This window comes from Thermobia domestica, chromosome 2 (genome assembly GCF_964235325.1).
Source record: "Thermobia domestica chromosome 2, izTheDome1.hap1.1, whole genome shotgun sequence".
NCBI lineage: Eukaryota > Metazoa > Arthropoda > Insecta > Zygentoma > Lepismatidae > Thermobia > Thermobia domestica.
The window spans coordinates 110,693,413-110,707,725 of record NC_137455.1 but is presented as its reverse complement, the minus strand read 5'-3'; the positions used below and the strand labels follow the sequence as shown (position 1 = coordinate 110,707,725).

At 35.0% G+C, this 14,313-nt stretch overlaps 1 protein-coding gene across 1 annotated transcript; it reads right to left on the bottom strand.

Moving 5' to 3' along the window:
- Window positions 1-412: 412 nt before the first annotated feature.
- On the bottom strand, window positions 413-11,498 carry LOC145679135 (uncharacterized). Its single transcript, XM_081749728.1, has 3 exons — window positions 11,096-11,498; window positions 4,583-4,887; window positions 413-534 (listed from the first exon to the last, which is right to left on the bottom strand). Exons 1-2 carry the CDS (start codon window positions 11,496-11,498, stop codon window positions 4,622-4,624), a joined length of 669 nt encoding a protein of 222 aa, XP_081605854.1. The 3' UTR covers window positions 413-534; window positions 4,583-4,621.
- Between the last annotated feature and the right edge of the window lie 2,815 nt (window positions 11,499-14,313).

The window sequence follows — 14,313 nt, the reverse complement described above, 5'->3', positions numbered from 1 at the left end:
ACAAAATAATGTTTCTTTTAATAATAACTGTGTAACAGTTTCAGCAACCACCTGAACATATTGGCTTGATATGACAGTGTCTGATGAAGCCAATATGTTCAGTTAGTTGGTGAAACTGTTACAAGTTATTATTATTATTATTATTATTATTATTATTATTATTATTATTAAACGTTGTTCTCTTCCGTGATTGGTATTTCTAACTTAAGTTATTTAGGATAGCAAAGCTAGTATGAATCAGCTAGTTATTGAATATGAAGTTTATTGAAAATGATAAGAGAAACGTTTCTTCGAAAGTCCAGTCGATAGTCCAAATCCAATAAGTCGATCCAAACATGGATGTTGTCTTACCATATGATTGTTATACTAGAACAATTAATTGTTTGTACAACGAAATGAGAAGAATGATTATTATATATAGAAAACTTTATTATTAAATATTAAACTTTGAACAATACATAAATAATGTAACAATAATTTACTGAATATTTATCATAGAAAGACCTCCTTGAGTAAGTTGGATGACGGTTCAATCTGTAATAAAAAAAAATAGTTATTAGAAGGTTATTATCAAGATACTTAAAAGATAATATAATTCTTTCTGTGGCTAAAAATATATCCTTTCCTGTTCATTTTCGACTCTCTTAAAAACTGCTACATACGACTAAACAGTAAACTTTTATTCATTATAACTAGATACAACTTTTGTTAATCCTCAATTGCCACTATTAATAATAATAATAATAATAATAATAATAATAATAATAATAATAATAATAATAATAATAATAATAATAATTCTAACATGATTGGCAGCTCTCTTTCCGTAACTGAGAAGCTTTCATACAATCAACTCAGTATGATAATAAATTTTTGAATACTTCGAAAAAAAAATATTAAATGATTGCAATCCTACTATTAATTATATACATATTCCATGTTAATATTAAACTTTACAAAATGTCTACAAATCAAAATATTGTTTTTTTAATTCTTATCAGATAAAATTAAATCCAGAAGAGATTTTGCGAGATGGTATTAAGGGAATAGCTTATCTGGATTAGTAGATTAATTTGCTGTCTAGTTGAAGTTGGTCTAGAAGTTGAAACAGAAAATATATTGGGACACTGTGATCGGAATAAAGACGAGAACACACATACACTGAAACAACACATCTGAAATTACAATGGTGGTGATTAGAGAGGTTGCACCGAGAACTCATGTTCCCTTCAACATTTTCATTCCACCAGTTTCTTCCTCATCATTCACTTTTGTTAATGATACGTCTTAACTTAAACTAACATTTTTTTTCACTTCATTTGCTTAAAATGAATTGTAATATGTGAACGAGCAGTGGATAAACTTAATGTGTGTGGATTTTCTTGGGGTTCATCCGTTTCCTCTCACTTTCCTCTAGTGTTGCCGAGAAAATGGAAAGTTTCTAATTTCACCTCGAAAACAAGAAGATCAGAATTACATTTTCAAATTCGAGACGAAGCAAGAAATATAGTAATTCTAGTGTCCAGAAATGAGACGAAACCAGAGATTTGTTGAGTCTCATGTGCAATACTAGTTCAATCAAGACTTAGATCTTAAACAATATTCTTGTTACACGGGTCACAGTTTAAGAATTGTAAGTTGACAAAATGATGGTAAGCGCATAAGGAAGAGCATTTATCAATGTTTAAAAATGCACAAGTCAATACACAATATATTAAAATAGTAAATATGGAGTTGAGTTGATTTTGAGTTTAACGTCATTTTCAGCAGCAAGGCTATATGAGACGGGATCTACTGATTAAGGTGGAATCCGAACCACCTGAGCTCCCACCGGGAATCGAATCCGGATCTCCCACGCCAAAAGCGCGTACGCTAACCGCTTAGCCACGAAGAAGCTCAGTAAATATGGATTCAATGTTGTTATATGAAAACACTTTATGGAACCTCACGTCAATAGAAAGGATTCTGATTACTTCTTCATGAAATTAAGAAAAAATGTCCAAGGTTATAAATTTCGTACATAAGTTTAGAAATTGAGATGAAACGAGAAAAAGTTTTCTTAGAATCAAGATGAGATTAGAAATAAATCTTCGTGAATTGAGACGAACCGAGAAAACATTATTTCTCGTCTCGTGAGCAACACTTTTTCCGTCACTTCTTTGTTATCATAGTTTCCTTTACTGTCAGTGCGTAATGATGGGACTTTAAACTAAACAAAAAAGAGAAAGAGAAGGAAAGAAAATTAAGGATTAGGATTTTACATTTCTGGGCTTTCAGCATCTAATGTCATTTAGCCCGTCACGGTTTTTGTGGGATAACGTCTCTCAGCGAGTACACTATCCAGGGAAAGGAAAGGGAGAAAGGTTTGGGGAAAGAAGGAAGCAGCCTGGGACCTTTAAGTTTCCTCATTCACCTATTTGCCTGGTGTGAATGAGGAAAACCTCATTCAGGGTAGCTGGCCTGAAAAAGCGTGTTACACGTTTTCGACCAAGTGACCCCACCGGGAATCGAACCCGGGACCGCTCGCATCGAAGGCAAGAGCATTAGCAACTACGCTACGCGGGGCCACGGGAAGAAAATTAAATAGCTCAACCATGAAGCAGAAGAATCTAAAATATTGAAAATCACGTCGTTCGCCAGAAATATTACATCTCAACTTTATAAAACTTTCTTTATAAATTTATTTAGGGGTAGCTCTAAGGTTTTACATATAGCCTTTAATAAACATAGCTTAATTTAACATCTCAAATAAGACTTCTTATTTTTGAGTTCAGTGAAAGTTGTAGTTTAGAAGTAATTTCATGGCCCAATACGTTAATTAGTTAATCACATTAAAGCGGTAATTTAGAAGTATAAACAAAGTAATAATATTCACTTAAAGTCACAGGGCGTGAAGTAATAATCAGGTATTATTCAAATGAAACTGTTGTAAAGAAGTTTCCTACCTATTAATAACTCTCTATTTTTTGCATTAAAGACAATTCTCTTAAAAACATACTTTCAGTTAATAAAGCAATGAAAGTCCTCTGAAACAAATAATTTTCTTCAATACAATAAAGTGTACCGGCTGGTGTCATATTAAATACGAATTAAGAATGATTTGGATATATTTTTTAAAAGATTCAGATTTGTAAGTGCATACTAAGGTATGGTACGGTTTAAGTTGTGTTTCTTACAGTACAGCAAAAACTTTTGTGTTGAGTTAGTTTTCAACTCGAGAGCAAATATTTCCATGAAACTTTTCACATATTCTATTCTATTAGTGTTAAGTATATTCAGTAAAAGCTCTTGAGGGAAGTCCCATCGGTAAAAAACTAAAAAGAAGAAGAGGAAGAAAATTCGCTAGAAACTAAGGAAATAAAACTTTATAGGGCCTACAGATTCAGAAAGCTGATACAAGAATTACTACATTAGGTATTAGTACAAGCTTTCTTTTCGTAGCTTCTAACGATAACATTTATTTCTTTTTGTGACTTTTTTTTCAAGACCTTCACTGAATATATTATTTCTGATTACACAAACCCTTTATACAGGTAGATCAAAAGATCCAATATATTTCAATCAAAAATTTTCTTGTACGCCTTATATCTGGAGAACTACATACAGTGTAGCCAAATTTAAACTGTCACTTAACTCAGTATGATGTGCTTATTTCGTAGAAGGTACGAAAACTCGATTTAGGGGCAGCTCAAAAATTACTGAAGCAATGAACTTACATCCATTAAAATTATTATATTAACAGTTCTTCCTTGTAATACAAAAATTCCTTTTGACAAACATAGGAAATGGAATTATGAAATGTAATATCAATCAATATTGTTGCATGTCTGTCATTACAAAGTACAGCTTCATTCATTTCCTCACTCTCCGTCATGCTTCTATAAAATAGAATTCTAGCTGTGTTGTAGTGGTGGTACGGTAATTCAGTAATAGAGTTCTAATCTCTAGTGTGAGGGGTTCCTGATTCGATCCCAGGCCATGTGCGTTCATAGGTTTCTCGGTTATTCTGCCCCATTCTCATCCTGCTGATTCTTTCATAATAATTCATTCTCATTTTCATTAATTATCCGTCTTCTTTAGTCTAGAAAAGTATACCCATGGGACTAAATTAAAGATTTTTATTAGATTATTAGTTGCGTTGCTGCTACTTTATTCATATTAAGTAATTTCGAAATAGAAATAGAGAAATAGAAGGAAATATTTTGGTTTTCACTACAGTTTTTTTAGAAGTTCAGTGAATAGCAAAGATAATAAAGAACATGGAAAATTTAATCACTGAACCAGATAGCATGCACAAAATGAACTAATAACTTACTTCAGCCCTTCTTCCTATCCAGAACAGAAATATAGGAGAACGTTTTATAGCGTCATTCGCGCTTCTTTCATTATGTTAACAAAATAATAATTTTCATTTAAGAGCATTTTGTGAATATTAAAATATAGCGCAGAATTCTTGTTTATTATCATTGAGTTATTTACCAAAAGAAAGAAAAAGAAGAAAATAAGGGAAACTCGGAGAGTTTTTTTAAAGACTAAAACATGCAATTAAAATAATTAGATAATGTTAATTCTTTATACTTACATAGTTCTCGCATTCAGTTTCCGTTTATCAAATCATCTTTCAGTGTTGGGATATTGAGTTGTAGACTACATCATCTCCCAAACTTCTTCCAGCATATTCGTACGCGTAGGACACTTGAGGATGTTGATTCTGACTAAATATCCTTGAAAGGATTGAAACAGCTCCTAAAACGAGAGCGATTTTTCCTACCAACACAGATTTGAAGGCGAGAAACTTAACTGCCATCAGGCCCAGGGTGATCAGGGTGCTGTAAATTCCTCCAAACAACATGATAGACGATCCCAACTTCTTCTTTTCCTTGTTACCTGTAACATTAAACAGAATTGATACAATCTTATCAATTTAAATTTCATTTTATAATTATACATCATATCACAAAATTATATGCATAATATACCATGATTTTTAAACTCTTGTTGGTAGCCATATCCACAAAGAAATCAAAAGTCAAATGAAAACAGAGAAATAGTTATTATTCAGTCCAAACTCTTTTGTCTTCGTGAGTTATGTCAAAGAACTTGAAGAATAAAATATATAAAACGATGATTGCGAAACATAATCGATTACTTTGACAGAAAGAACGCAGACTGAAAATATTTGAAAATAAAATCCTGAGACAAATATTTGAATTCAAGTGGAACGAGAATGGAGAATGGTCATAACGAAGAACTGCATAATTTATACAATTTATCTAACACTGTCAAGTTCACTAAGTCTAAGAGACTCAAGTGGACAGGTCATGTAACGAGAATGGAAAGAAGTAGAAAGGCTTTCAAAATGTTAACTGCAAACTAAAATGGAAAACTACCATTAGGAATATCTAGGAACGGATGTAAGAAAAATATCAAGATGGATCTAGCAGAAATTGTACTACAACATAGAAATTGGGTCCAATTGCCTAAGGGCAGAAGTCAGTGGAGAGCTTTTGTGAATTCGACATCGAACCGCCGTGTTCCTCAGGACATAGAGTTAATTAGTAGCATATGGTATATAAGGTTAATTGAAATGTAATGATGCTAGATAGTATGGCACACAACATTCGACGTAGACCAAGAAAAGAGGAGAACAATTATAACTTGTTTCTTCCATTTCTTCTTACATCAGTGTATAGCTCTGGATTAGTAAAAAGAAAAATGGTACGAAATCTGTCATTTTAAAAAGTACTGGTTTAAAAATTAAAGGAATACCGTTTTCCCACTTCGAGCATTTGGCACATTAATGTTGTAAAAATCAGAGATGTGCATCTTCACTCATCTTGCCCTCGTAAAGACCACTCTCACCCTCACTCACCGCCATTTCGGTAGAAGGTGAGGGCGAGAGCGAGTGAGCGTGACTGTGAAGCAGTTAGTAATTGAGGGTGAGTGTATCAATAATATTTGAGTGAGAGAGCACGTGAATGAGCAGTAAAATCGACAGCTTAAAACATGTGATACACCTACGTCACAGATTTTCTCGTGGCGAGTGGGCAGTAAATCCGTTGAAATATTAAATTCGATTTTTTTTTCACGATCACCATATTTCCTTCTCTTCTTCGTCACTCGAAAGTATATACATAAAAAAAAAGGAAAGACATTTAACTAGGGCTGAAGCAGAAATCAGTAAAATCAAATTCAGTTCATTTCAAAGAACTTGTGTTCCCTAAAAAATAAAGATGAGTAGGTTCTCACTGTTCATGTTTCAAGATGATCTGGTACAGATAAAAAAAAAATTGTTTTTCTTTTTTGTGACAATCAAAGACCAGTTCTCTAGAGAGGGTTTCACCCTCTATCAGGAGTGAGGTTTTAGGACATTTTCGATTTAGATATAGTTGGATTCAGTGGAAAGGGGAGTTTCAGCTTTTAATTTTTTCCCCTTGAGCTTGATTGTTCTGATATTAAGATGTGTATATACATCTGAAATTATGTGAACCTGGGGCTTTGAACCCTTTTCTTGACGAATTTCTACGTACGCCACTGGTTGAACCTAGAAACAATATCTAGGCAGAAGCCTACAGTTTTCTCTAACGTAAGAATTGATAATTCATCATTTCCACTTGCAAGTCTGTTATTAGAACTCATAGTTTACAGAATATGTACTGTACTGTATACCGGTATAGGTTTCATGTTTGAGTATTAGTGTCGCCATCTATTATCATTGACTACAAAAGTAGAATTCTATCGGAGCTGCTTCCTAATTAAATTACCACAACATAGCTAGCGTCAACGCCATCTGTATTGATAAGCCATTTACTTCATATAATTAATTCTATTACTCTCTTCATTAATTTCTTTTGAACTTCATTCTACACACATGATTTTCTTTACTGCGTATTCAACAACTGATATGTACGTACATCATTAGTTTTGAAGATACGCATTTTAAAAAATGTCACTCAGAACATTTTTATATCCTTCTGCTTCATAAAAATTACTTTTTTCTTTTGAACATTTTATTTTCATTGTTCCTTCTTAATATTCAGTTTTCTTCATATTCTCTCGAACCCAGAGAGGAAAGTACTGGTCAGATTATCTATGCCGCGTATTAGTTTAAAGCCCCCATTACCTATTAATGTACAGAAATGGGCTTGCGAGAAACAGTACACAGACTTGCGGAACCACCTACCCCCTCGAAGTTAGTTAACGTTCTTTATCAACACTGAGTCTTGTTATTTTCATTCATATACATAAAGTCTACTAAATGAAGATTCTTAAGCATAATATGCACCGTTTGTCATTACAGTGTTGTCTCTAGAATCCAAACCTCTCCCCCCAGAGCTTGAACAATTTGGAATTAGAGCAGTTCAAACTTCACTCCTAACAAACTTTGGGTTAAAGGATTCTTGATTCGATCCTAGCTCTCACCAAGAGAGCTTTGTGGTGAACACCCACCATACATGTGGGCTTCATCGGTATTCCCCCGTTTACTCCTACTTCCCATATTTCATCATTTAACCCCGTCATCACTGTCTCCATTAGCCTCGATGATGGTAGAGCATCTACCTCTGATATGTGGGGTTCCTGGTTCGATCTCATGCCAATTAAGTTTGTGGTGGACAACATCGTTTCTGTGGGTTTTCTCGGGGTACTCCCATTTCCTCCTACATTTTCATTCCGCCATTTTCCCATTATCATTCACTTTCCTTAATCATCGTCTCCCTTAGCTTAAAGAGTATCGTGAGACGTTCAAGATTCCATTTCCTTAGCCTCGAAGCATAATCATGGGCCATTAAACTTTAAAAAAAAAAAATGTATACATTTTCAACGACGCTACAACTCTACTCATTAATAATATATTATCATTATTATTATCAGTGCTTTGTGTTTTCATTAACAATACTAAAATTATGATGGAGCAACATACTTAAAATCGTGGCTGCGGTGGATGAAGGGATGACAAATTATACTATTGCACTGGGCGGTGAATTCCCTAGCGCTGGCTTGAGTTTAACTAAAATATTTTCCAAATATAATACATATATTAGTCGATTTTAAGTCGAACAAAATAACATGCTTGAAGGTGGATTCTCTTGAGTGGTTTTATAGAAAATCGAAAAGGAAACAGACTTCTGTGGCTCTAGAGAGTACGTTGCCAATAATTGACAGCTGGAAGAAACTGTTTCATTATAACTTTGGAGGTATTTAACAGTACGGAATACACAATGCTCAATTGAATATATACGAGTACTTGCATCCACAAACTTAACAAAATACTTTCTTAAGTGAATTCTTCAGTAAGATAATCAACTAAGATAACACATTGACATACATTACTTATAGAGATAAACGTCTGACTATTGTAAGTAGGTATGTTCATGCATAGTTAAATAAAAGTTTAACAAGTATTTTGCATTACAAGTTAGATAATTTTATCTTCTGCAAGGGGAACTGATAAGTTTCTAGTGTAACAGTGAAAGAATGATTTGTATTAGTATAGCAATGGAAATGTATATTAGTAAAAAATTATTTATTCTTATTTATTTAGTATATACTAACAGTGTGTCCGCGGGTAGGAACTAAGAGAGTTCAACTCCACTAAGGCAGCTAAAGAAACATAAATTAAAAAAAATAGTTTGGGATACAAATTATTACAACAATAATAGTAATAAAGTACTTTTGGGATGAAAATCAAGGTATTAAAACCCGCAAAATATTTATCTTGTGTGTTTATAATTTCTTATACTTTTACCATACGTTTAAAAGATACAAGCTAAATTATTTCGTTTATAAAAAGTTAACATAGCAGTGGTGGCCCCGCTATGTATAGCAGTAGTCGCTAACACTCTCGCCTGTGGTGCCAGTGGTCCCTGGTTCGACTCCTGGTGTAACAGCTTATTCAGGCCAGCATCCTGAGTGAGGTTTTTCCTTGGTTTTCCTCATTTACATCAGACAAAAGCCGGGATGGTACCTAAGATAATGGTCCGAGGCCACTTTCTCATTCCTTTCTTCCGCTCCAATTCCCTAGGTGGGCAGTATGATCTCCGAGGGACGTCATCCCTCATATATATGAGGGACTAACAGGTCATAAATACCAAAAGCCCAGAAATCTAATTCGTAATCCCTAAACATGGCACTGGGCTACTCTAATTCCTAATGGTAAACAGTTACGCTAAAACATATTTCTATCTGCATTTCCTGCCTGCCTGACTCCAATAGATATCGCTAGCGTGCATGTAAATTGCTGATTTAAAACTTTTGTGACGACGTAATTGCAACTTAAAACTGCATTGTTCCAATTCAACTGTTTCAAACTAGAGGGTCCAACTAACCATATTTAGATTTGAGCATTAGTATTTGTGTAAACGCGTTTTTAGATTGGTAAACTAAAAAAGAGCCATAAAGCTCTTATTTAAGAACGATTTAAAAGGCTCGAGCACAAAAAGTAGTAACTTTAAATGTTGATGTATGACACTGTCTAAAAATCTCTAATGTATATTCTAAGTACTTCTCCCCAAAAAACCTTATGCGTGCAGGTGCACTTATGAGTGTATATGTTTATGTGCATTTTTCTCAAGCTACCCATGGGACGTACAGTGCTTTACTAAAATGTTATGCTCTCATATGTTGGAACTCAATTCGTGTTGAGGATCGATTTTGATTTTGATTTCATAAAATCATTATATTTTGCTATAGACTTAATAGTAAGTAACTAAATCCGAAGATTCATCACCACATAAAGTAAAACCTTTCATCCTATTCTTATGCCAGACAAGTCTAGGGTGGATCATTATTGTCAACCTCCTGATACTAATATTCATCAGTATGTTATCATCCCGCCTTCCTAAAAGTCTCTTTTCCACGAATTTCAGAACGAAAACACTGTGCATCTCATTTTCTCCATTAAAATGACGTGTCCCATATCAATTCTTGATCTTGTTATTCGTATTGTATCTGCTATTATTGTGAACTTGTGTGAACTCCATTTTACGTGTTCATGGATATACGTATTTTATGATCATTTTCTTCCCCTCACACTTTTTTTTCTTTCCTCGAAAACAACCTACAACCCTCTGTGTGAATCAACGACTAACTTTTGCAACCGAACAATTCAACAAGGTAATATTAAGCATCTATAGATTTCCATTTTTTATTCCTTCTACAATATGATATGATAGTAGTGGAGACAAATATTTTACTCTTTAACCATTCGTTTCCCGCGCATTTCCTTCCCACGCATCATATTTATTTCCTTCCTTACCTCGCACTTATTTGTCAACTATTATTATAAGTTTTTTTTCATTATTATTATTATTAGCACTGACTACAAGAAACGTTCCTTGTATTACAATCAATGACATGCTATGGCCTGCTAGTATATTTCGTGACATCCGGTCAGCACATCGGAACATATGGCCAACATTTCTGGGTTTCTAGCCAGAGATTCGTTACTGTTTTAATTTAAACAACTCTCCAGTGACTTTATGGCGTTGGGTCAACACCAAAAAGTATGTTCCCTGTTAGGGATTGAGCTCGGGATCACGTGCACCGAAGTCAATCCAATACTTGCTAATCATTCTGTTACAAGGCCACTTTGTACCACATCTCAGTTGTATCCAACTAAGAGCTCTGAGAGCGAACCAACACGTAGAGACTGAAGACTAAAGCAGTGCCCAGGCAGATACCCAAATCAACAAATTCCTCATTGCATCTCTAATTAAGCCTTTCTAGCAGCAGTGCCATTTTAGTTTTTACAGGGGGGACGAAGACTTTCAACCGATATAAGTAGTGTCATATTTTTATTATTATATAAGTATACTGTTGATTAAAATTTATTATATCTGTCTCAAACTCAGGAGGAGCAATTGCCAATAACTGACGCTTTAAATGACGTACTGCTTTCTATTGATTGCGACGTACAAACACTAATGGAGTGCTATGTCCCTTCCTTACTCGTGAGTTTGTGTCTGTAATGTCAAAAACTTACTCTATGATAGAAGAACCTACAGTTCGCGAGACTTGAATTAAATTTTATATATATGAAGTGAGCAAAAACAAAAGTGAAAATAATTTTAGTTGTTTCCAATTGTGTACTACTTACGACCAGTAGCGTCGTCCTCTGTTTCGACTGACATATGTACGATTTCGTTGTCCTTTTGGCTCCTGGATACTACAAAATTGCCTCCAGGAAACACGTTGACTTTCAAAGATAATCCTTTACGAACCAGCGTAGGAAAGACTTTGAACAACAGAGAGCTCCAGCTATGGTCCGCAAGGCTTCTTTCTGCGTCTGTATTGTCCCCAGAATATTCCAACTTTACGCCGTCCGCCAAGTCCAAAGACTTTGTCTTGATCAAATGATCTACATCGGCAAACGCACTTTCTTTCATGCAACTGAAATCAGCTTCTTGCAAACAGCTTTGCAGTTGCGATGTTACGTGGGCAGCACAGACGAAGACTACACCACTAAATAATACTGAGAACAGATTTAACTTTGAAAGCATTTTGTCTGTTTTCTGTTTGATCTTCTGTCACTGAAGAAGTTGACAATGATGTTTACACACCTTAAGAAATGTGCTTTTATACTAAAGTGAAATTTTTGTTTTTGTTTTGATTTCAACAATAAAAGTCTTAATATATTTGTTGCTTATCAAAAATATGAGCAATAACATTTAAGTAATGTACACAACAGCTGCTGAAAATCTTTTGTCACAGAATCGTGATGTTGAGTTTCACTTTGAAAATTACATTCAATAAATGTTTTATGTGTTCTCATATGTTTCTTGATAATAAAATTATCTTCATAAGGGCACATAAAAGACTCACACTAGTTTCTAATTCTCTGTGGAGGAGAGGGATGCTTGAAAAACACAAAATGTAAAAGTATACATTTGCTATCGTATACTTTATTAGAGAATTAGAGAGATATCTGAATTAAAAGGTAGTGGACAACGGTGAAATAAGTCAGAAATAATGGCATCTGGAATAGACTTGACAACTGTCTGATATCTTACCGGACAATTCGGTTTTTGACCTTGTCCGGTATTAGATACGACCTCAAAACCGGATGTTAAATGTCCGGTATTTTTTTCCTTTTACTAGCTCTATTCTCTGTTCCATCCAGATTATTTTGGAGTGACGAAAGGAATCGTTTGTCGATGAACATGGTTAAAACAGAGCTTATAATTCGTTTTGATATTGACCTGTCGTGCACGGAATTTGCTGAAGACTTGAAGGCAGGAAAATTTACTGAACTTATCAAAACTGCTAAGAATTAGTTCAAGAACTGCATTTTCAAGAACGCAGCTAGCACTGTTTCATCTTCAGATACACCTTCCAATTAAATAATGCATTCAGATCCAGTAAAAGTATGTGTCATAATGCCTACATGGCATTATGAGACATTACCAGCCCCAGCGAAGTTAGTAAGATTTATTTTCCAAGTATATTTTGTGGGTGCCATAATTATATTACTAACTATATTTGCTTTTCTGTTTTAAATAACTACGATGTATTATTGATGGTAGACTACAAAAGTTACATCTGCCGACTCAACCAAAATTTGGAATAAGTAAGATTAATAAATGCTTCAAAAGTAACCAAAGTTATTTAAATTCGAACTTCGAATCGCTAAGTTTTATGTGAAGTAACCACTTTTCGGGTTGTTCACATTTTTCACGAGCGATAATGTCACAATCTTAAGAGTATAAGTAGTCCGGTATTTCCATTTCCAAAAGTGGGCAAACCTAGCCTGGGAGCCAATGCGCTGACCACGCTATATCTAGTTGAACTGCACTGTGGTCTGTGCAGCCAGAAAATTCAGTTTTTAGTTCGTATATATTGTAGATTTGTCAGAGTTTACAGAGGGAAAAAAAATGAAGATCAGGGAGAAAAAAGGATACATATTCAGAATTAACGTATAACAAACATATATAGTTTCACATAGTATCGTAATGTAGAATAATTTCAATTGCAAGCTGGGACAGTTTCATTAAAATAATTGCATTGCGTTACATTAAGACAAGAGAGAATAGACAAACTCATTACATGCCCTTGTTGTTCTAAAGGAAGAATGATGGGGCATAACAATACAGGGTGTCCGGAATGGATCTGACGGTTTTTAAAAGTGTATAGCTTTAATATGGTGAGAGATACAGAAGGAAAAAAAAAAAACATGCATTTTAAAGGAGGACTCAAAAAGTTTATTTGGTCTTACAAGTTATTCTAACTCAATGTAACTCCACATGAGCTCCATTTGTAACTCTTACAATATCTAGCGTGAACTCAATCTCTCTCTCTCCACGTATTCTGTAACATCTGAGGTGTTACTGAAGCAATCGCATTCCTAATACGGTTCATCAGTTCATCAAGGTTACGCACCTTTTCACTAGAATACACAAGGTCTTTCACATACCCCCACAGGAAGAAGTCCAGGGGTAACATCAGGAGAGCGTGTAGGCCACCTAATTGGCCCATCACGGCCAGGAAATTCTGTATCAAGGTACTCCTTCACTTGTAGGCTCCAATGTGGCGGGGCACCATCCAATTGGATATATAAGGGTCACTACGAAAGTTTTGAGATGTGAAATAACTTACATATTTAAAATCAATTTAACACTTACATTTTCTCAAAGTAATCACCATTACACTGTACACACTTTTGCATCCTCGAAAACCACTTTTGGAAGCAGTGTTGCCAGTCTTTTTCTTCAAGTGTTGAAAGTTCATTCTCGTAAGCCACTACAGCTTCTTCAGGGCTGCAAAATCTCTTCCCACGCATACGATCTTTGATCCTGGGGAACAGAAAAAAATCACACGAGTCCAGGTCAGGGCTATACGGCGGATGAGTCATAAGTTTGACCTCCGTAGATTCTAAAAATTGAATTGTGATGTTGGCCGTGTGTACGGACGCGTTGTCATGATGAAGCAGGATCCCACGGAATCCAGTTCTTGGACGCCATTCCCGAAGCTTCTGGAACACTTTTGTTAGGCAAACAGTGGTGTACCACTGAGCAGTAACAGTCCTTTGTTCTTCAAGTGGAACAGTTGCAACATGGCCAGATTTGGAGAAGAAAGTTGCGACCATCTTCTTCCCCACACTTCGCGGTCGCTTCACTTTCGTGGGTAGATTTTCGTCTGGAAAGATCCAAACTGTAGACTGGCGTTTATTTTCAGGGTCAAATTGACAGATAAAAGTCTCATCATCAGTAACAATGTCAGAGATGCGTCGAGAATTGCCTCCATCAAATCTTGCAAGCATTTCTTCACACCATTCCACACGCATGCGCTTCTGCTGTTCAGTCAAAGTGTGAAGCACCC

Bases quoted from the DNA above. Each gene is read 5' to 3' on its own strand.
- LOC145679135 (XM_081749728.1), bottom strand. From the start codon at position 11,498: ATGCTTTCAAAGTTAAATCTGTTCTCAGTATTATTTAGTGGTGTAGTC. The intron at 4,888-11,095 runs GTAAGTAGTACA...TTAATGTTACAG, and splicing joins AGAGGACGACGCTACTGGTC to GTAACAAGGAAAAGAAGAAG.